General features: G+C 39.2%; 1 protein-coding gene across 1 annotated transcript in view; it reads left to right on the top strand.

Moving 5' to 3' along the window:
• Positions 1-24,477, top strand: part of SAMD12 (sterile alpha motif domain containing 12) — a 173,001-nt gene that overhangs the window by 37,812 nt on the left and 110,712 nt on the right. The window contains exon 3 of the mRNA XM_057367849.1: positions 6,865-6,994. Within this exon, the coding sequence (XP_057223832.1) occupies positions 6,865-6,994 (130 nt within the window). The remainder of the gene's footprint in view (positions 1-6,864; positions 6,995-24,477) is intronic.

Genomic DNA, 24,477 nt, shown 5'->3' with positions numbered 1-24,477 from the left:
TTCCATGGCTTCCTTGGCAGTCTCCAGTCTTTCCCCGCAGGTCCTTCCTAGAAAGGGCTGTCCTGGCCCTTTTCACCATGTGCTCAGAACCCTGAGCTGCTGCTGCCCCAGCATCCTTATCTCCTTCTCTAACTTTCTTCTTTCCCCCCMATGCCAGAAGACAGTCCCCATCTGTTCAGTGGCTGGATTTCTGATCCAATTTGAATTTTAAGCATTCAGTCTTCTATCAGCAATCTTTTTAACATTCAATCTTATAAAAGATAAACTGTCTTACATTATTTTCCTTGTTTGTTTGTTTTGTAATAAACACATTTTCTTTGGTTTGTTGTTTTCTTCTCTTAGTATTAAAATTCTCAACAATAAAGATGGGAACCCAATACAATGGAGGTTGCAGTGGTTTTATGGCATGTCTCCTTATTACTGTAGTTTTCTTCTGTCTTTGCTGGAAAAATCTATAAATATAAACTATCTGACTACCTGAGAAAGTGTATTTTTAAACCACAATGTACCCTTTCCAGGTTTTTCAATATTTTAAGATAACACATTCACAAGTCTGGATCATTTTTTTTCCAGAAGGCGAAGCCATATTTATGTTAGCCATTGATTCTGAATTCTGTATAGACAGTTTAATGTTGTAAARGTAATTTGGATATATGAAAGAGATTCTTATTTTCTCAGCTGTAGAAATATAACTCAAGCATCTTTTAAAAAGATCATACTTTTGAACTTCTTACTTGGCATTGCTGTTCCTGCTGCTTCTTGTCATAAAATGATGAAGATGATGCTGTTAGTCTTGCTTCTGGAGCAGCCTGAAAGATTTCATAACTTAGATGGCTTCTGGAGCTGTGTAGTTAAGTTCCCTGCTTTATGTATCTGTGTCAGATACACATAAAATTTTATTTTTCTAATTTTTAAATACATCATTGGACATTTATMGTTTGCTTGCAGAGGACATTATTTTTGATTGAAGAAATATTTCCTCCTCAACTGTATGGATGTATGAAACAATCCCATTTCTTTCCTTCCATTCTCTTCGTCTGAGCACACACACGTCAGTTTTCTGACCTATTTGAATGTTTTCTGCCCCAGATGACTCTGTATTATTCTTGGGGTGACAGCCACCCATACTGCTCTTCTCTCTGTCCCTGCTAGGTGGCAACGACCTTACTGCTTCTTTCCTTTGCTCTTCTCACACCCTTGCAGCTGTGAGCCCCCTTTTCCCTCAAGCTGCCTGACTGGGTTAATATAATGGTTTAACACTGAGCAATTGTACCAACCTCTACTCCATTAGAAGATTTCTTTGTGTCTGAAGCCCAGCTGAAAGAACCCATACTGGTCTAATAAATGGTGGTGCTTCTCCTTGTAGCTTTGCCTTGCTTTTGTTCTGTTCTGTTTTTGGCTGGAATAGACTTAGTTTTCTTCTTAGTCAGAGGTACAGTCTGTGTTTTGGATTCAGTATGAGAATAATGGTAAYGTGTGGGTGTTTTGGTTGTTGRTAAGCTGTGCTTACCTTGAGTCAAGGRCTTYTCAGTGTATCATGCTTTGCCTATGAGAAGCTGTACCAGAAGCTGGGAGGAAACCAGGCCAGGACAGGTGACCTGAACTGACCAAAGCGATGTTCCATACCATAGGATAGCATTTTTAGTATGAAAACAAGGGTGGATGTTGGCCAGTGTGCTGGTTTCATTTGGGGTAGAGKTAATTTTCTTCACAGTGRCTAGTTCAGGGCTAWGTTTTGGATTTGTGCTGAACACAGCACTTAYACAGAGCCAAAGGCTTTTCTGCTTTTCGTACGGCCATGCTGGCGAGGAAATCTGGGGGGAGACACAGCCAGGACAGGATCCAAACTGACCAAAGGATATTCCAGACCACATGACAACATACACAGGATATAAAGCTGGGGGAAGAAAGAGCAAGGGAGGATGTTTGGAATGATGATATTTGTCTTCCAAGTCACTTTTATGCATGATGGGTCCCTGCTCTACTGGAGGTGTTGAAAACCTGYCAGCCCATGGGAAACTGACTTAATTCCTTGTTTTGCTTGTGAGCATGCTTTTGCTTTCCCCATTAAACTGTCTTTATCTCAACTGTAACTTGTGTTACAGCTTTTACCCTTCTGATTCTTTCCCCAATCCTCCTGGTGAGTGAGTGAGTGAGTGAGTGAGTGAGTGAGTGAGTGAGTGAGTGAGTGAGTGAGTGAGTGAGTGAGTGAGTGAGTGAGTGAGTGGCTGCCTGGGGCTTGGCTGTATCTGGGGTTAAAGAACAACAGCCAGAAGGTGCCAAGCATTGGGATTGGGCTGGGTATTGCTGAGAAAGTGGTGAGCAATTGTATTGGGAATCACTTATTTTACTGGGGGTTTATTTCTTTCTCCTTCTTACTTTTTAATCACTATTATTGTTATCATCATCATTATTGTCATTRTTACTATTAACAGTAGCATTRCTATATTTTACTTGGTTTCACTTATTAAACTCCTCTTACATCAGCTGATAAGTTTAATTTTTTTTAAATCTGATTTTTCTCCCCATCCCACTATGGGAGCAAGTGAGTCAGCAGCTGTGTGATATTTACTTGTGGGCAGAGTCTAAACTGTGACAGTCCTTTGACCAACTGTAACAATAGCTGTAACAAAATGGTTTTGCTTTCTCTTTTTCTAGTTAAACTGAAAACCCCAGAGCAGAGTGTCTGAAGATGTATATTGGAGCAGAATCTGCCTGAATGCTTTGAGCAGTGCCTTTTTTTATCCATCTGTTTCATACAAGAAGCTGTAGGGTCTAACTTGGGGTAAATTGGAATGTAAATATGCATTGACTATGCTTATATCTCAGGATCAGTATGTTGGCAAACCAGATGTTAAAAATAGTGTGCAAGAGCCTTCTTCCAGCAAAACTTCAGCCCCGTTTGACTGAGCACCCTCATCTCCAYAATCCCTGGATTTTGTAATTTGTGGAGGTTTGTAAATACACAAAATGTTAGAGTAGAGGAGAAGCACTTTTAAATAGCTTGTCCTAAAGTATGTAGTATAGTTTAAATAATGAGGTTTGAATCCTTTGTCACTCAAAAATACAGAAACCCTTTCTGGAGTAAAATATGATAAATAAAGACAAAGAAATTCTGGTGAAGAAATTGACCTTCAAAGCTGGCAGGCTTGGTAAACCACACCTGGAAGGCTGAAGAGATAACTTGTCTGTCATTGCTTAAGAAGAGCTAGGCTTGCTTGCTAATGTTGGTCTGAGCACTGAAATATGCTCTGTAGTAACACACAGGCTGTAAGTTTGATTTGTTTATTTATTTATTCTTGAATTGGTGCTATTAAATACTATCTTCCCTGCACCATGGAACAAAGAGARCATGAAATTTTGTCCTGTAGTGAATATGCTAGTTTTTTCTTATTCTTGGGAGTAATTTTTATATTTTGAGATATGTCTAGGCAAAAGCTGGGGTTGGGCAATTTAGAAAAATAAGTTAGTCACAAAATCCTGAAATAAGAGCTTTTCCTTCAAATATACAAGAAAAGACTGAAATACTGTAGACTTTTATTCTCATTAGATCTATATCTGACATAAGAGTTGACATAGCATTTGGCAAGATTCAAACTATTAAAGAGTTGCCAGCAAAGAGTGATTTTAGGATGAGTTTATGTCAGGTAAATTAAAAGGAAGGCCAGACCAWAGGTATTTTTTTAATACATTATTTTATTTTAATCAATTTGGGCCTATTGTTTGACTGAGCTGATAGACAGAAATAATGTWAAACATAGTACGTTTTTCACCTGTCCAGGTAGTTTATATGTAGTTAATGGCAGGGGTGTCTTTTAGTAGRTRTGTTTATGGTRAAGRTAATTTTCTTTGGTTTACTGGAAGRTTTTTTGTATCTAGCTTTCAGAGCAGGGAAGAAACTAAGAAATTATTTTTGTAGGAGGGAAGCATATTTTTTAAGAGTCTTTATTTGGAGCATCTGGTTAGAAAATATTTTCATGTTCCAAAAATGAAAGCAAAGGCATACTTTTAGAACCATTTTTTTTAACTCCCTTTATTCCTCTAACTCATCAAGTCCTTATGAATTAGAAAATGAAACCTAACTTTTGATGTTGTCAATGTAAAAATGTCTTTGGACTGCAGTTATAAGTTTAAATATTTGTATCATAATTCCAARCACTGGACAGTAAGAAGTCAGCATGTATGTTTGCAATGCAGTGATCTGTATATTGCATGGCACAAAAGCTACATTTGAAAATACCTTTCAGTTCCATAGGCACAGAGGGATGTGCTAAATTTGTACTGTAATTGTTACTAAATTTGTGCTTCCGATATTTAACATGATGGTGCTTAAACCTTTTAAGAGGACAATAGTTGCTGAACTGAGAAGAACAGCCTCTTTGTTTAAACAAACATTGGCACAGCTTGTGCACTTTCAGCTAGGAATAAATTTTAAGTCTGTAGCCAGCTGTATATATTTGTATACAAATATTTGTCATTTAAGTATTTTTGTGATGTACAAGAAAAAAACATTAACAATTTATTTTTCAAGGGTTAACAGACTTTTCTCTAGTCTTCAAAAATTTCAATGTAAAAAAAATAAATTTAAGCAGTAACACATATGAAGATAGACAGTGAAGTCTTGAGTCTATTGTTCAGGGATTTTGGTGGAATCAGAGAGACTGCTTCTGTTATATGGCTATTTTTGCTTGTTTATTTCTTTGATGTAATTTGTGAAGGATACACATTTATATATGCATGTAACAAAAAATTAGCTAACTGATTTCATAATATTGGACTCTTCATTGAAATTCAGTTTCTTCTTTGACTCAAGTAGCAGTAACAAGAGGGCCAGATAAGTTCAAAGAGGACCCTTTGATCTTTTGAGTTGCATGAGGAACTGGAAGTTACAGGGCACTTGCTCTCCCTACAGAGGTTGCTCCTTCTCCAGACTTTTGTGGGATCCTGTGTGTTTAGAAGACTGATGAGCTTCTCAGAAACAGTAGTGGTAAAGCAAGTGCTCTCTTGGTTTTTATGCACCCTTAACACCTTTGGAAGTTTCTTAACACCTCTGGGAGTTTCTTTTTCTGTGGAGGCCAAGTCTGTCAGTCAAGCTCCTATATCTTGGTGGGTGGCAACAGAAAATGAGACTGATTCTTTGTGGTGGTTTTGTGTATTATTATGATACCTCTAAATATGGATGATGCCTATTAGTGTGTTTGAAACAAGATTTGTGTTTCTGGTGAGTGTATTTTTCTTAAGGCTGAGCTAGGGAATGTGTGTTATATATTCAACTATAGTTTTCCTGCTGTTTATTTACCTTCTTCACAGGCAGTAAGAAGGTAATAGGGACAACTGGACATGGGAAATTCAAGACATGTTTGCCTGCTGGATTTTTAGGTCTGCCATAATCTGGCCCTAACTTACTATCTTTGCATGATGTACTTTATGGACTTAAGAGGACATGCAAAGCACCAGCTTAAAACTGGTTTGGTCTTTAGGGCTTCTAGTAATGAAAAATTTCAAAGCAACCTTGTAAAAGTCTGTCTGACGAAGTACATCTGAGTAAATGGTGGAGTAAAACCTGGCTGCTGGTATTGAGGGAGTCTGCCATGAGTCCTAATAGAGAAGATGGGTTGTGATGACATTCCCTTTCATCTCAAATTTGTGCAGAAAAGCTTCTCTTGAACCTTTGACACCACCAGGGAGCTGGAGGACAGTGTTCTTCATGCATATCATTGAAACAGACACTTTGATTTTATTCCCTAGACTCATTCCTTGACAAAATATGAAGTAAATGTATACATTGATGTTCACGCCCACTTACATCAGCAGTGTCCAATGTGAAACATCTATTGTTGGTAATAACAGCCCATCTGTTTAAAGTTTCCTTAGTCTTCTGTGCAGATTTGTTACCAAAAAAAATTAAAATCACTTTGAAAATATTATTTTTTATTTTTTTGCCTACTTTGACAAGAAGTTTTAAATCCCTGTGGTTCAGGTAGCTTAGAACTCAGCATTCTTATACAGTCAAAAAAAGTATGTGCAAAGGTGAAAGGTTTGATTAAATGAAATGCTACTTTAGACATATAATAACAAACAATTTATGAATATTTATTTATAAACTGCCAATCTATTCTAAAACTGAATTYTAAGGAAAGTATTGAATGATTGTTTTCCTTAAAAATTACTGTTCGTTTATAAAGAAATCAACTGTTTTAAGTGGGAGTCCTACTTATTTCCTGTAAAGCTGATTGTAGGAAAGTTAAAGGTAAAAAGGAAGCAGAAAAACTATAGCTGCTTGTAAACATCATTCAAATTAAGAATTTTGTCAGCCGAAATGCTCAGTATGAATCCATGTCACCAGCTTTGCGTCCATCGGTGTGTAGCATTCTTTTCCCAAGCAAAACCAGTCTTAAGGCTTGTTGGCACTAACAGCCTTTGTTGCAAGATCTTCTGTAATTGTAGTTGAGGACCATACCTGGCCTGAAGGTACTCATGGTGTTCCGTGATGATATCCAAATTGGGCCAAAAATCTCTTTTATGAGTTTGAGGCCTTCCAAGCGTGCATGTGTTACCCCTTGCCTGTACTCAGTTGGTCACTCCTAAAACTAACTATTTAAGTGCAGTATGGTTTTTTTGATGCAAGGAACATGAATGCAGTGGAAAATWATGTTAAAGAACCTTTCACTGTGTGTGATTCCTGTGTGATGTAGTTGAACAGTGGGGTCTTATGTAATGTGCTGGCTATAACTGGACATCTGTCAGAGCAGCTCCTGTTTTGCATTTAGTATTTTAATGTCATATATGGATGTTATRAATTAATATTTCTGAAATTTGTGTGCAGACTAAACATAATTTCTGTTCTTTGTTCTGCATGCCTAGTCTGGGACTGTGAAGCTGACCAAGCCTGTGGCGTTATGGACCCAGCAGGATGTCTGCAAATGGCTGAAGAAACATTGCCCTAATCAGTATCAAATCTACAGTGAGTCTTTCAAACAGCACGACATAACTGGTAAAGTATGCACTATCAGAAATATTTTACTTATTTAAAATGTGGCAAATTGTTTCACTTTGCTGTTAATAGATTGTGACTGCGCAAAGAGGGTTTTTGTTGATTGTGTGACTAGAGAGTTGCAAGGTTTAGAATAGAGGGAGTATTCCAGCTTTCATAGGGTATGGTGATTTCCTCATTTCTTTAAAAGACGATTTCAGATACTTCAGGGTCAATATAACAAAGAAAGAAATCAGTCTGCGCCTGTTCATTCCARTYAAAAAAAACCCCAAAACCCAACCATACAGAAACATCCTATGAAGAAAATGTAGTTTATGAGAATTTTCTTYTTAATTGAGATGTTTGATCTTGAATTCATATTCTTCTTTTGTGCCTTTTCCCCCTCTTAAAAAAAAAATAGTGTCCTTAACACATAAGATGGGAAGTAATCCCAATTGACCCCCTCCCTTAGCCTGAAGCAGGATCAGTATAGCAAGTTCATTTCTTATGGGTGTTTGTCTGACATTGTTCCTGAAAACCTRCGATGAAGCAGATTTTTGCATCTCTGTATTACAGTTTTTTGTGGTTTTTAAAGTCAGTGTTTTCCCCAAATCAATCTAAACTAKTATTTCTATCAAAAAAACCCTGTTTTCTGTCCTAAATGTGGTTTGAGTCAACCAACCACTCTTTCTTACAGTCTTTCCTTCACTGTATAGGGTGCTTCTCAGTTGCACATACTTCCCTTGTATAGTCTAAAAAGTATTTCTTTGTTCTATTGTGGTTACTCCCCAAATACACACAGGACCTCCACACCTTCAAGACGTGGTCTTTTTTCTTAAAATAATACATTGAAAGCATAATTGCATTGTTTTCTTATTTACTTTAGAAATTGATATTGATTTTGTTGATCTGCTTAGCTTTTTGACTCCTACTCAGTTTACTGTAGTTGTCTTTTGGGTGACCACTTTRGACTGACATGAGTTTAACAAATATAACTTGGGAGTTAAGCAGCATTTTTCTGAAATACTAGACAGTAATTAGGTAAATTGTTTAACGTGGAATGCTGATTTGTTCTCTGCAGTGGCGGTATATAAAACTGGAAATTGGCATTCAGCCATTTAATGTTAAGCAGGGATTTGAGTTTCAAATACAAATCTCAGTCTTAACAATAAAGCATTGTTAACTAATGTTTGTGTCAGTGTCTGATCATGTACCCATGTACTTATGTTGTTTCCAATTTTACCTTCATTCCTGTTGCTGTTTTCTCTCTGATAATTTGTGAATGATTGTGAACATGGCAAACTAAACTATCCATATTTGTTTACTATGTAGTCATGAGTACACGTACACACTTGTGAGAGGTTGTTTGTATTGGTTTGGTAAGTGTTGAGGTTTAGTACATAACCATTGTGCMCATTTCCTCTCAGTCACCATCTGCTGAATGCAGTCTGTAGGAATGTAGTTTGTGTCTCCACCCATGTGTACAGAGCTGACTGCATCCAGAGCACTAGCAGAAGAAAACGAAGATATTTTTAAAATATTTYCTAGCACTGCCTTACTATATTCTCTTTCCAGAATGAAGGTGCTGTGAGATTAATTTGAAAGACATTTTCATTTCAACATAAACACAGATGGAAAGTTTTATTGCAGATGTGCAAAACTTTGAAATTTATAGACCAATATGAAAAAGAAGAATCGAGATGAATCTTTCTCACTTTACACAAGAGATATAAGGAAGGAACATATTGGTATGAGTGTTAGAAAGTAAATCTGCAGGAAAGAAAAGAACTCAATTCAGCAACTACTGAAGAAGAAACATGACCAATATCTGTACAGATTTTATAGAAGTATATTGTGATAATATTGCAAGTGGAATCATTAACTCAGGAGGATATTTCCAGTGCTATTGGACCCCATGACTCTGATTAGTTGAAATCTAATAAAGGGAAAGAAGAGTGGATTTGTGGCTCAGAAAAAATAACATGTGGAAACTAATGTGGAGATTAAGTGAAGGCAGTGTGACTATTCCCCGATATGGCTGTGGAAAACTGATGTGGTTGTTGAAAATTTCTCAGGAATCAATGTGACTTTACAGGCTGTTTTGATATGGAAAAATATGATGGAAAAGGTCTTAAAGAAAGTGTCACAAAAAGGATGTTCAAACTTTATTTGAAGATAAAATCTAAGGCATGATCATAAGCCAGGAAAATAATCTTGAGCAAACATATCTAACAGGTGTTAACCACAGGTGTTAAGAAGTGTGGCTTTTACTTTAGGCTGTTAGTTCCTAATTACAGTTTATTGAATTGGGGACAAAGATACAACCCAAAATGTCCTTTTCTTTGCGGAGATTTTGTACCTTAATAGCTTTTCTGACAACGGGCAGCTGAAGATGAGTAAGAAAAAATACTTCATCTAGAAACTGATTATATTAACAGTGAGGTTGAGGACGTAGTGGGGCAGTGTAGTCTCATCAGATTTGGAGATGACTGCAAGCTGGGGGTCTATGAACTCAAGTAGGGACAGTCCATAGGGATCTAGACATAGGGACCAGACACAGGCTGGATAAATGTATCAATAGGAACTTCATGAAATTCAGCAAGAAAATTGCAGAGTTGTACAGCTGGGAAGGCCAAGGCTCTTGCACCCCACTCAGCCTGGGACTGACTGGCTAGGAAGCAGCTCTGCTGAAGAAGACCTTGATAGTCAGGAAGGCAAAATGAGCCAGTGTTGGGCCTTGGCAGCAAAGAATGCTGGAACTATTAACAGGAGCATAGCAACCTGATCAAGTGTAGTCATTATTCCCTTTACTCTGTACTTTTTAGACTTCAATTCCTAGATCTCCTGTGCAAGTTAAGGTGAGAGCCACAAAGATGCTCAGGGCTGAAGCATGTGCCACTTAGGGGCACTAGCAGCCTCACCCACTATACAGAAGGAGGTTGTAAAAAAGATGGAACCCATCCCTTCACAGTGATGTATAAGAGACGCAAGGCTGAGGGTAAACATAAGGAGAAACTTTTTTCTCCCATGAGAACTTTGGAACATTGGAATGGATGGCTCAGTTTCTCTCCTGGGAAGATTTCAAGCCCCAGGTAGATAAAACCATGAGAAACGCAGTCTGATCTCATAGTTGACCTTGTTTTAAGCAGAAGATTGGGCTAGAAATCTGCTGGGATCCCTTCCAATCTAAATACTTCTATCATCCTATGATTTGCTGAGTATGTACTGAGTACCTCAGGACCAGCCAGTGAAATGCATGTTGCAGCCAGTTAGGGAGAATTAAATATGAAAAAATCTAATAAGAAATTGGGAGATTTTTTAATACATAAAATCCCTGGATTCAGGGAGTGGAGCATGTGGTTGACTTATTCAGCAACAGGTGACAAGTGTCTTTAAGGCATTGGACCCCGAGACAGAACAGAAAGAATTAGAGGGGGTACTACTGARGTAGATGTAAGGGCACAATAGAGGAATAGGCAGTAATAGGGAAAATAAGACAAAGGAAAGGGAGGAACAGAGATGACAGTGGCCTGTACAACCAAAAAGACAGTGCCATGGTAGAGCCCTATCACTAGAGGCTCTACAACTGGTGTTGGCATTTACACCAGTAGGAGGAGACATAAAGAGTTGCGTTGACCTGCCAGTTTGTCCCACTCATTTTGTACTGTTATATTCCTGAGGATAAACCTGCGAAATGAAYCTTGTTTTGTGTCCATTTGTGGCTTTCAATTTGATGGGCAGCAATACTTTTCAATGAYTGGAGTCTTATCCTTTACCATTGAAGCAAAGAAACATTTTTTCCAATATCTCAGCATTATCAGGAACAAGACTGGGCATAGAATGACTAAGGAATAACTATTTTGGGGCAAATGGTCCAYTGACAAAGTAATAAAACAGATGTCTAACAGTTTATGGATGTATGATTTATAGGGATGGAGGGAGGAAGGCAAGAAAGGAAGGGAGGGAGGAAGGGAGGAAGGAAAGAGGAAGGAAGGAAGGGAGGGAGGGAGGAAGGAAAGAGGAAGGAAGGAAGAGAGGGAGGGAGGAAGGAAGGGGGAGTTGGTTCATGTTACGTTTTTACCCCATGTTCCCTTAGTGTGCTAATTCRTGTCTTCAGAGCAAGAGGTTTTAAAGCAACGATYATTAAACAAACCTCATTCTGTCAGATTAATACACAAGAGGTACCTTGGTCCGATTGAAGGAATTTGGTAAGAGGTACTTGAAAGGACTCAAGCCTTTTAAAGTTAAACTTTTAAGAAGGAAAGAAGCAGTACTCAAAAAAAACGCATTTTAGTTTTAGAAGGGACCAGAATATCTGAATATTCATTAAGTGCCAAATGGCACCTGGGAAAATGAAATATGAACTGCTACTGAAAATCTGCTGCAAATAGTCTTAAAATCAGGCTAATTCTATATCTTCTAAAGATGCTTGCATTAAACTAACTTTGTTGACATATTTTTATGAAATTCGTATGAAATCATGCTTTCTAAATCTGGACTGATTTTTTTTTTTCACTTCAGTATTGTTAGAGTTTATCACATCAGATGAAATGCTCAAGCTATTTATCATATTGGTGAAGGGATGGTCCCGTGGTTTAAGATACTACCCTGGAATCTGGAGATGCCTCTACTTCAGGTTACTCTGGTATTCTTTGGAAGCACACTGAATCCTTAGGATCTAAGTTCCTCTCTCTATACAGAGAAAGGGGTTTTTTTTTTAATCCAAGTGCTGCCAGATATCTGTCCAGTTTTCAGAACATACATAGTTTAATTCTTGCCTTTTTTTCCTGGACCTCAGGTGAGTTTTGTGGTGTAACCAGTGCACTGACTTGGGAATGAAAGGTGTGCAGTGGAGTGCAGGGGCTTATGTTTCATTCCTGGCTCCAGGGCAGGAAGGGTGACCAAATCCAGGTGGGTTTATTCACTGTGTTGTGACCTCCTGATCATGTTCATACTTTGCCACGTATTTTGATTTATGTACAACAGAGATAAAGATTCCAGTGTTATTATTTATGTGTTGTGATATGTGTATAAAAGAKAGTGAGTCAKCTGAGCCTTCCTGTTAACAGGTCCATTTCATTTGGAACAACATCTGCTCACTTCCTGATCCTTCCCTTGGCAAGTGATTCCAGTGTTATCTTTCATCCTTCCATTATTGATGAGTATCACACTGATTCCAAATACCTCTTGTGCCAATGACATAACACACCTAATGTGAGGCCAGATGCAAGAAGCAAAAGGTCTTCTGTAATTTGGCCTTTATAGGTGTTCCCCAGGTGTTACCTGACACCTGTCTCTTGAGAGTCTTCTCACAAATCCTACTGTAGTTACATTGCAGAAGACTACACAAACCGACATCTTTCCTTAGATAATTTTATTGGACATTGTTTTATTGTCCCTTATAAACTGGTCATGGCCTACCCGCTAGGTTGTTATTGGTAGAGGAGGGTTCATGATCAGGTGTAGGACTGGTACCAAGCAAAGAAGGTCCTGGGTCAGGRCAGGGTACTGTAGGAAGTACTTAAGCCTCCTTTAAAGCATTATTAAAATTTTGATTACCACGTTTTTCTTTGCTTGATCCCAAACTGGGTGGAARTTTTGAGAATTCTTCAACACTGTCATGTATTTCAGAAAGTGCATTCATTGCWTCTAAATGGAGGCTACTTCCAGTGAAGTATTAATTACCTTCCTTGTTTTGCATGTGACAGTGCACTTCAGCACAATAGATGTCTTCTGTCAAGCAGTGTTAGTCTGATGTGGAGAGCAGAAGCAATTTTCATTTCCAGCTGTCTCTGYGAAGGCCTTCCCTTCTCTGTGGTGCAAAGTTTAAACCTTACCCTCAGTACTTACTTATGCCACTTTCCTATGCTCTTTTGTGAGGTCTTAACAGCAGTGTTGGTTGGTGTGCTGTCAAATCAATCCTGACTACATTCATCTGCAGTTTAAAAAATAAAATAAAATCACTGCTTCATCCTGGAGAGAGCTTTTATTCTGCTGTCTGGATAAGGTCAGGCCTATTTGCACCATTCTTTGTAGWGCTGTGATGCTTATGTTGGAAAATGTGAGGGAAGAGTTTTTGCTGTTTCATACTTGGCTGCTCTCAAWTTTTTAACATGTGGAACACATCAAAGAGTAATGGCTGTTGGGATAATTATGGCTTCTGTTTGCATAGTATATGGCAACTGTTCTTTTTGCATGGAAAATAGTATCAGAAATGTTTTAATGTAACCCTGTGTTTATTTAGCATAGAATTGAAAGRTGTTGGAAAAGTAGAAATCTTTTATCAATATTCAGCCTTCTACTAACATAGGAAATTTTATATGAAAGTAATCTTCTCTCRTGTCTCAACAGTAGTTTCTGGGTTGCCTTTTCTGTCAGATAGATGATAGCTCATGCAATATATGGCAAAATTCCACAGCATGAGAYGAAGCTGTAATGGCTGCTGAGAGATCTGATGTGACCGGAATGCTCATCTGCAGTTGAGAAGGGGACAGTGAGGCATTCGAACACTTCATGAGAGTTTTAACTGAAGTATTAACATAAGTGATTATTTTCAGATCACYTTTCTCTGATAAATAATCTGCGGAATTTGTCAATTACTAATGAATGGAGCTTTTTTTCTCCTCTGTGYACACACCAGTGGGGAGTGTTTGGTGCTCTTATTTGTTACATAAAATTCTGTGTGGAAGAAGTGATAATATAATCTGTTCTTTTGGTAGAAAAGGGAACTTGATGAAGCGTGATGGAGSCTTTTTTGGCCTTGCTTGTCAATGATGTTAAATTCTATGTCTACTAAATTCAGAATGAAGTTTCCACACTTCTAATCCATTATCAGCTGTGAGATCTGCTGTCCAAGTAGCTGATGAACATTTTGCAGTTACCTGTCTTAGTGGATATTTTTTGTGTCAGGCAGTTTTTCTTTGGTACGCTTTCTCCACATTACCCGGGAAGATCTCCCATGGTCTCAGTAAACAATTACTCTACACTTGCACTCTAAGTGACTCTTTTTCTTTCCTTCAGTATTCAGTAGAGCTGTGGTWGCCAGATTTGCTGTAGCTGTTACTCCTGCCTGATACAAAACAMAGAATCCAAATCATCTTTGAACCAAAAAGTATAATTCCAGTCCTACAGCTTCAGATATGAAATTCCCTGTCAACTTAGTGTAGATGASTTCTTCTATACTCAGAGTATGAGCATTTAGGGGAGAAAAGAAAAAGGTATATTGCTCTTCATCTGAAGCAGTGTTTAATTGTTCCTTAGTACTTACTCTTCATATACCGTCAGATGTTGGGGAATTAATGTTTCATAATTACACATACAATGATAATTGGATTATTCCTTCCCTCCAAYGCAAGGGTTTTTTCATGTTTAATTTAATCTTGTTATATTTATTTTAGTAATTTTTTTCCTAACTAGAGATCATATCATGCTTTACTGTTCTCCTTGGAAAGATCTTTGTTGTACAGTCCTTGTAAACCTGATCCATTGTATTYTCTACAGAACACTGATTCACATCAATATCATCTACAATGCACCGCCAGAAACTCTCACCATAGCAGTCAGTTTCAAAATCRATTTCTTTTCCTTACTCAGAAGAGATCTGAAAATGTGAATTAGGGCAAGAGATGGAAAACTGTATCAAATGTCTTAGCAAAGCCTATTTCAGGAATTCTCAATCCATATTGTAAAGCTTTTTTATATTTGCTAGCTTGCTGATAAGGCTGTGCAGTGTATCTACAAAAAGAACTGAACACTGATTGTGATCCAGTGACAGAGCCCAAAAGAGCTTAAGAGYTACTGATTTAGCCTTTGGGTGCTTACCTGTCTGTCTCAGGTAACTCAGGCATCCACTTTAAGTGGGATTTGTAAAACCAAGGGTAAGAGGGTAAATTGCTGAAGTAATAAGTGGAGAGGAAAGGATTGCCTCCAAACAGATGAATTTAGTGGACTTAATATAGCTAAGAGAAGATGTTATGAAAACACCCCTTTTATGTTCACACCTTTTCTTTTGTCCACCTTTTGTTTTGTGACCCTTCACATGTTCTTGACAAGCCTGCGTTTAATCAACTTTTTTTGTCTTTAGCTGCTTTACAGGAGTATTGATTGTTTTATATTAAAAGTTCTAACATTTTGGCCAATATCAAAGCTCTACCTTCTTATTTTATTTCTTAGGATGTTCTTTTTCTACACTTTTTTTGATCTATCACTAACTGATAGTGATTACATTATTGCTATACCTTGTTTCTTTATCAATAAGGGCTATGGGAACCCTTTATCTAGAACTGGACAAGGTGAAGCTCTGTTATTTGGAAAACCTCCAAGGAATAGCCTAAAGCCGTGGAATGCAGCATTCTTAACTCAGATGACACTTCTTTATTTCCTTTTTTAAAATTTCCCCACTTGATTAATACTGAACAACAACTTCAAGATGGTGCATAATGGTGTGGAATCTTTCCACTTGAAGGATGGGGTCCTTAGAGTAGAACTGGCCATGGAGTATTTAGACCTTTGCATGAATTGTGTTGATTYCAACTGTTGTGCCCTGACTGAAGTCTGATTAGGCTGTTACTTTGTGTTGCTTTTTWAAAACTCCTGCTATATTTGTGGAGTCTGGAAATTGTTTTTCTAGCTTGGTTCAACTGATGGTTAGCACTSCTGAGCTCTCATTTCCCGTCGAGTCAGGTTTCTCTGCAGCACTTCAGAAGTTCAGGATYCCATTCTGTTGTACCAGGAAAAGAAATGGGAGATATTGCAGGGTCTGCTTTCAAGTAACTTGTGCCATTATTTAGGAAGAAGTATTTGTTGCCTTTGTTGTGCAGCTATGATGTCAATTTTRTGGCTCAGTTGTAAACTTGGATGAGGAAAACTAGAGTGATTAAGTGGAGGAGTTGTTAGAGGACCATATCGTTCYTCATTTTGAAAAAGTGAATTCGTTTGGTGCTTAGTGGGTGTGTGTTTGTGATATCAGTGAGCAGCTAGAGCTGATTATTTTTATTTCAGCTTGTTACTTGCCAGCATGTGCTATTCATGATACAGGGATTTAGACTTCATATAATCTTATAATTATTTGGCAGTGTTCCTCAGTCCAATAACACATTCAACCTCACGGTRAAACGCAGAAGGAAGCACCTGATACCTGAACCTGGATGAAGCCACGGCTGAGAGTTTGACTGCTATTTTGAACAACAGGATGAATTTCTTGACTGAAAGAGGGTGGTCAGGTATTGGAAGCTGCGTGGGGTGGTGGTGGCATCCCCATCCCCAGAAAAGTTCAAGGAATGATCGGACATGACCTTTAATTTTATGATTTAGTTGATGGGGTGGTGTTTGGTTGAAGACTGGCCTTAATGATCCTGGAGGTCTTTCTCAACCTTAATGATTCAAAGATGTGTGTATTTAATCTCTCTCATCCTGTTTATCTGCAATATCTCGTGTTCTTCTCTCACTTCTTGACTTCCGGTTGCCTCCAGATGCCTTCCACTAATTATGCTGTGATTCCAGCTTCTTCATGGTCACTGGTTTTTAATATATATGTGGACAACGACTCCACTCTTGCACCGAGCCTCTGACAACGGGATTGCCCTCTCCTGTCGCAGCGCTGTGTTCTCAGCTGTGTTCTGGCTCCTCTGTCGGAACTGGATGCACAGCCCGCAGGAGCTGGGCTGGCTCCTGCAGCTGCCCCCTCCTGAATTCCCCCGCTGCGGCTGGGCAGACAGCCCCCGGCAGCCTTCAGGGCTTCTCGGCAGTACTTGAGCCCTTGCGGGGCTCGGGGCTGGTGTTTGGATGGCCTGGGGATGCCCTTGGGAAAGGAAAACCGCGCGTTCCGCCTCTTCCCTSGCCCGGCCCGCGAACCGCTCGGCCCCGCGCCTGCAGCCCCGCGCGCCGCCTSCAGGGGGCGCCACAGCACCGGGAACGGCGGCGAGCGTGAGGGAGCTGCGGGCTCGGCGCGAGCCCGGAGCCATCCCGCAGGAATCCCACAGGAATTCCATAGGAATCCCACAGGAACCCCGCAAGAATCCCACAGGAACCCCGCAGGAATCCCACAGGAATTCCATAGGAATCCCACAGGAACCCCGCAAGAATCCCACAGGAATTCCATAGGAATCCCACAGGAACCCCGCAGGAATCCCGGCCCTCGGTCAGCCCCGCGCGGTCGTGACCACTGTGCTCGGGAGGGCGCAGGCCTGCCGTCCTCACTTAAGCTCCCCGCKCTGCTAATGAGCTTGTCAGCGCCTCGTTTGTCATGTCCCTCTGATTCTGTTTCTGGAAATACCAGCCCGGCAGAGAGCAAAGAGACTGGGGGAGAAAGGATTTCTCCCTTCTCTACCTCCCCTATATTACAATAAAAACAAAATCCGATTCTGCTTTTTTTTTTTTTTTTTTTTTTTTTTTTTTTTTTTTTTTTTTTTTTAGCTGCTGAAGTGCTAAAGTAGCTGGCCTCTGCTAGTCGGGGTTTGCCAAGGGAATAGCTTTCACTAAAAAAGAAGTACCTTTTGGTGCTCCAGTAGAAATTGCTTGATTTGATACAGTTAATTGAACAGGTTGGAAGCCTGACAGGGTCTGGGAAAGTRCACCTGACCTTGAGTTTCTTCCTTCTTATAGCAGAATGCACAGTACAGGAAAGTCTCAAATACCTGGCTCTTCAACAAAGACGTGAGGATCCAGCTCCGGAATTTTCCTGTAAATTGTGTGGAAGGAGCTCTTGGAATGAAAAAAAAAAAAAAGAAAAAGCTGGGTTCTGTCCAAGCCCTTACTGCATTCAGGAATTGATTTTCATCCCTTCACCCAGCAAGGATCTGCACACCCTGTGAAGTGTTTATCTGATTCCTCAGATCCTAGTGGTGACCAGCACTGAACTGATGCAGAAGAAGGCTTCCTGWCCTTCTGTGTGCATCCAGACAAATGCTTGCTGCTCAGAAAGAGGCATCAGCTCGGAGAAACGTGTATCTTTTAATTGGTTCCGGTATCTGTGAACTGAAACCCCACACTTGCAAGTCTGAGTCTACTGACACAAAACCTTAGGATTTTAATAAGCCATTTTGGTCTGAAGCATGTACATGTGGATTTATCCGTGAACCTTTTTAACAAGGTAGACTAAAGATGTGACCCCTTAAAAAAAAAAAAACCATGACAAAATACAGTCTTCTTTCCCCTGAGGTTTCATTAATGTTACTGAGCTCTGAAGTACTTATTAGAGGCAAATTCTTGCTCTACAGCAATCAATGCTACATGGTTTGCCTCACATAAAACTCAGGAGATGCCTATTCTGATGGCCTGTTGTTAACTACAACTACTATCTAATGTAATCTGGTGTGTTAGTGCTTATGTTTGATCAGCTATGTTGCTGGTAATAATCAGGTGTGCTGTTCTTCAGTGGCTGCAGTCTGTTGTGGATTTTAGTCTTTCTTTARCTTTGATTTTAGGTTTTTAACCCTGCAGAATAGGATGGGAAAACTCCCCCAAACAAACCCAAATAAAAAAGAAGAAAACCAAAAATCATATCAAACCATCTGCTCTCCCACAGAAGTTTTAATAATCTCAAAAGCCTGCAACCCATCAGGCTGTGCAGACCTTATCCTGCTTCCCAGTATTTTTGCTTGAAGCATGAGCAATTCCTGCCTACCAGGTTGGTTCAAGAAGTCTCCAAGTTCCACAGACAAAAGTGTTGCTTCTTAATCACTGAGTAAAAAATCCAAATGCTCTCCCAAGGGGAAGTTGAGGTTTTATTCTGTTTTGTGAAATGCTGAACAATGATGCCCTTGAGGAAATATGTATCTTTTGTCAGCATGCCATGTGTTTGAGACAAGCTGTCAATGTAATCCCAGTCCTGTCAGCTGTACTGACAGGGCACCTGCATTGCACAGGGCCTGGTGACACAGTGCTGYGATTACAGGGAGGTCTTTTGCTAAAATGTTTGATCTCTAAAACAAGTTTATGTGCATAAACACCAGTCACTTTCCCTGCAGGTTCTGTTGGGTGCAGGGAATGTTGAATGGAGATGATTTACCTGTTTGCAGGTCAAAATCACCAGATCCTGTAACTGTCTTGGTTAGAAGGGTCCTTTTGAAACCATCTAGTCSAACCCCCCTACTCAAGCAGGTTCAACTAGAACAGATTGTCCAGGAGTGTGTCCAGTTGAGTTTTGAATGTGGGCAGTTATTCTATTTAATCAAGGTTTTCCTTGATTATAACTTTGAAGGTATAMTTTTTAATGTTTGTTTTGCATAGGTTATGTAGATTTTATCTTACAGTAGTTGTTCTTGATCTAAATATAACATCTCTGTACCTGAAGGTGGATTAATAAGATTATTCAAAAAACAGTGCCAAATGTGCAGTGATTCCAAATGGCCTATAAGGAAATGTTCATTGCATGTTCCAATTTTTTGTTGCTGTTTTTATGTATAMACACTGTCTGGAGAAATGCCAGGAATGTGGCAGTGTGCTGTGAACATATCAAACCCATGAAGTACTGCAATTCAATCCGCTGTCAAGCTCTAGTTGAATTGCCATGCGAAATTGCTTGTGTCCATTGGTTTATGGATGCTATATGCATATAGATAAAGCTTGTCATATATTGGCTTATCAAAACCAAACAAAAGACAGCTTGATTGTGATGAATGTCACCTGTAATCATTATCCTAGGGTAATCTACTGCTGAATTTGCCATTCATAGATGTGTGCAGTTCTTTTTTATGTCACATTAAGCCATATGCAGACCCACATCATTGTGACTCATTCCAGGTCTCTCTCATGGAGAWAGCTTCTTTCTGTGAATAAATGATGGTGTGTGATTTGTTTATTACTCTCAACACAAGGAACTACAGGCCTGTTAGCCTCTCACCAATTCCGCTGAAAAAATGGAACAGTTAATTTGGGCTTCTGTCAACAAAGAATTGCATTGTATAGGTAATACCAGTTATCTTGATAGCTCAGCCTGTCAAACTAACCTGGTACATTTTTCTTTCTTTCTTTCTTTCTTTCTTTTTTTTTTTTCCCATTGGCAAGGGTACAAGTTTAGTTTTTAATAGCTACCATGCAGAATACAGTACCTTTTTTGCCCTGAAAGTATACAGCTTAGGATCACATGACATCTTAATTAAACATGTGCCTTTAATTTTGTATTCTGCTTGCTGGAATGAGGCTGCTTTATTGACAGATGCTTGTACGCAATAGGGAGACACTAATGAAAAGGGCCTTTATTGGTGGCCCCTGGTTCAGCAGGTTGTGCAGCATCCTTCAGCCTTTCTGTGTTGGTTGCCTAAGTGTAGCAGTTGATGTGGTAGCAAACAGTCAGCAGGGTGGGTTAATGGTGCAGGTGTGATATAAATAATATAGCTAAATGATTCTGAGAAAATTTTTTTTATTGAGTCAAATGTAGTGTGGTATATTAAAAAAACCCTTCATCTGGCAGGTAGAGCCTCTTCTTTCTTCCTTGGAAGGCAGGGGCTGTCAAGGAAAAAAATGAGTTGGGAGTTAGTGTAGGTAGACATGTTACATGTACTCTAAATGAAAAGCTAATGGGACTAATGTAATCTCTTGTTATAAAAGCTGAATTGAATAGCAGGGATTGTTGTAACGTACACAGGTCAGGCTGCTTGAATCTACSAGGATGCTGTATCCAGTTGTGATGTTTTAATTCTAAGAGTAGTGCAGAAGTAGATAGAAAGCAGAGCGCAGCCTTTTCCCAAGCCTGGAAGGCGAGCCCGTGTTGTCATGTTACAGGAGATGAAGCTGCTGAAAGGAAGGTTGATAGGTGACTTGATAACTGGATATAGGGACTTAGCAGGACAACAGTGTGTGTTCAAAAGCTGAAATTGGAAGCTTGAGTGATTCAGTAATCGGAAAACGAATCCTTTAAGGCTTTGCAGGACCTTCCACTCTGCAGTGGAAGTGCTTACTAAGATAAAGAATAGACTTTGGCAAATTCAAGTTTTCAAAAGGTGAAAAAAGCAGGTGGAAAAATATATGGTAAACATTTGTACATACAGTACCCAGCCTGCATGGTCACCGTGATCCTTCAGCAGAAGTATCTGCAGTCTGCAAATTCCAGTACACCCTGCAACCTCATAGTGTGAATTTGGATAGGGGATGATTGATGTTTGCAGTTTTATTTTTCTGCCTCTTGAGAGTCTATGCCTTTAGAAGCAAACACCCCTCAGAAGCTCATGTGAGCCTTGAGTTAGGCACCCAACATAGCAGGAGAAACTAGTTAGCAAAGTTACAGGTAAAATGCTCTACCAGTTGTTCTTCCTGTGCTCTACTTGTGTTTTTTTTCCTRCTTGTTCAATCAGTATGTCAGATTTGGTCTAGGGTAAATCTGAAATATAGGCATTTCCACTTCAAACTGAATGTGAGCAGTCCTGCATACTACTAGATATAGCCCTGTTGTTACCATCACGTTTGGAATAAGTACTTGTACTGAGGAAACTATGTGRTATTTTCCTGACAGCTCTCTCCTGTGGTTCAAATCTCTTTCATTTTCCTGTATTTGACCAGAGAGCGAGCTAGACTAGATRCATGTTGTATGGAAAATCTAAATTGGAGATCTGAAATTCTAGTTTGYCTACTCTTTGAATTCCCCTGTGACTTGCATTTTGCAAATATACCAAATGTGATGTGCGAACATGATGTCTGTAAACAATCTATTACACATTTCTTATGAGCCCAGTTGGATGCTGATGCATGCTCACATTCCTGCCATTCCTTTATTTCTCGTCTTAGGCATCATTTCTGCACAAGATTCCCCACATAGCCTGTTAATACCATCTGCTTTCCATGTCTATGTACACATTCTTCTTAGAGCAGATAAACATTTGTTGCTGAAGCTGTATGTGATGCTCTTTTGTTGGGACAGGTACCAAAACCTRCAGTCTGGTAGGAGACTGACTTTTCGAGCTGTTGCCTGGGAATTTCTTTACATTTGTCACTTSAGAAGTAACTCTTGCACTGTCCTAAAAATTATAAAGAAAAATAACTATTGRAAACCATTTCTTTTGAAAGCACAACCCTTTAACTGTTGTTTCTGGTTCGGAAATGTGTGGCCATCAACTGATGTAGCCTAGACCACATCAATAGAAGGATTTTAGCCATGGAACTATCTTTGGCCTCCATATGCTACATACAATAGAGCCATAAGGTTTGCTGATCTAACTGTCTTGCTGGGATGGAACTTAGAGCTGCAAAGTGCAGACATCAAATCAATCTGACAGAAAGCAAGGTTCACATTGACTGTGTTTGTTACATTTTTAGGCAAGAGTTTATTCTATTTGTGCAAATACCCTTGTTTTTTTCTGGGTTTATGACTTCTTTGGGTTTAAATRGATTACATAATCTCAGGGTTTGAGRTTTCGCAAAAGCTCTTGAGGGATTCASATAGTGAACTTCAGGTGCTCTCTGATGTCCATTCAAAAAAGTAATTCAGTGACTGTAGCTTCCAAGGTTTTTTACTGTGGTGCATGAATTTTCTTTAACAAAAGCAGAAACAGTTACCTACTCAGGTCAAAGAATATTGTCTGTAAGACTGCACAAGTTTTCCTTTGTTTTTTTAATAAGGCCTAATCTTAAACTACTGCATAAATGGTTCAAAGAGAAATGGAATAATCTGAGTCTAATTTCCTGGACCCTATAATTTTTACATCTGCGTTGCTGCAGCATGGTGCAGCTTTGCCTGAGCACAGCTCTCAGGCTAGTGAAGGATCATATGGAGTATTCATGAGCAGTCTTCACTCTGGGCTGTGAGCGAGGTGGAGCTTTGAGGCAATGGTTCGKGATATTGCAGTGGAGGAATACATTCTTTGATGCATATGCACCTGCAGACTGCAGCTTCAAGTTAAAATGTTGAACTGCATCTATTCCCACATTGCTCATCATCAGAGTGGAATTCAGTGGAGCTGTCCCTGAGTGCTTACAGTTGATTAGAGATGTAGGTGATGGTTTCTTATCTTCTACAGGGACCAGTCACAATGAGTGCTTTATTTTGCCAATGAATTTCCCTGCGGCTAGCTGACAGTAAATTATTGAGAGTCTTCTGTTTCAGATACTGATTAATGTTCATTCAAAGCACTGCAAATTCAGGYCTGTTTAGGTCATATTTACCTGGGACCTTCCAGTGTTGGTATGTCCTAGACTTAGTCTCTTTTTTCTTCTGTTTTGAGACATTTTGTCCTTCTGTTGTGTGATTTTCCTTTCCGGTAGTGGAAACTTTCCGAAGTACAGGAGTGACAGTTCTCTCATTGTATCCAGCTCCACAAAGGCAGTACCTGGCTTGGATGACTTTGTCCCTGAGCCTGGGGCTGGAGCATGTGCAGTCTCTTGAAGTGACTCTTTGAGTGGGTCTGTTGAGTGGCTACAGACTGAAATGCTTTTAAGGTTCTAACATGAGCAAATTYACTTCATGAAGACAGCGCATTGGCACAAAGACTTACTATGAAGTTGTGCTTTCCAGAAGAAACTGGGGGGTATTTTTCTTCTTCTTAACAGTTACTTAATTCATTTAGCTGAACTGCAAGTATTTGCCCTGATCTTGTAAATAAATGAAATTTTGGTAAATGAAATGAAAATAAATGAAATTTTGGTAACAACAAGTAAGCCTAAAAAATCGGTCTGATACAAAACAACTGATTTGGAAATTTTCAGCCTCAGTGGTTGAGGTTCAGCAACACTTGATGATTTTGAAAGGTGTCAAGCAGCTATAATCATAGTCATCAACACCTGTGCTGTATGTGTGTACCAAAACATGTATTTGGTCTCCTTTGTAAGGAATATATGCAATGGTTCATTGTTACATGTCTCTCTGTTTGACTGCACTGCACATTTTGTGTGTAAAGGGAATTTGTGTTTAGAGGGACTGCTGCTATTCTGTAGATCGAGAATATACTTTCATGGAATCTTTCATTTTCTTCTCATATTGCTTTTTTTTTTTAATGAGTTTTTCAAACTAGAACTACACTATCATTCCTTACATGGAAAATAATTAGCAGTAATTTTCATTTCTTATGCATATGTTGTATGTGCCGTTTCTGTGTTAAATGATTTTAATGGCTTCTCTCTCAAAACTAAGTACAATGTTTTTCAAGTCTGTTCTATATACACCTTTAAAGCTGTGATGTAGCAGTAGTTCGGAGTGTGTTACATCAGGCTGAAGATGCATCTAGCCTAAAATCTTCTTTGTCCAAAGGTAATGCTTAGGAAGGAATGTGAATACAAAACATGCATATTTCCTCCTAATACTCTCCTGCCTTCTAACAGTTTTGTGTTGACAGTCTTGCACAGTGTAGGATAACTCATGTGCRTGAGCAGCCTCTATTTGAACACCTAGTCCAGATCTCTGTGGTAATGTGTATGTGTAAGGAACATGGAACCTGAAAGCTGACATTTACTGATTTCTGARCTCTGAGCAGTGCAGCTTTAACATTGACTTTGCATGTGCTGGAAGTGGTATGCTTTGTACTAGAAGAGGGGAACATCTAAAGATGCAAGGGAGTAATAAGAGTATTAGAAAAAAA

The sequence above is a fragment of the Malurus melanocephalus genome, unplaced genomic scaffold (genome assembly GCF_030028575.1).
Source record: "Malurus melanocephalus ecotype Western Australia unplaced genomic scaffold, MMel_1.1 scaffold_3, whole genome shotgun sequence".
Classification (NCBI taxonomy): Eukaryota; Metazoa; Chordata; class Aves; order Passeriformes; family Maluridae; genus Malurus; species Malurus melanocephalus.
This window is presented reverse-complemented; position numbering and strand designations above follow the sequence as displayed.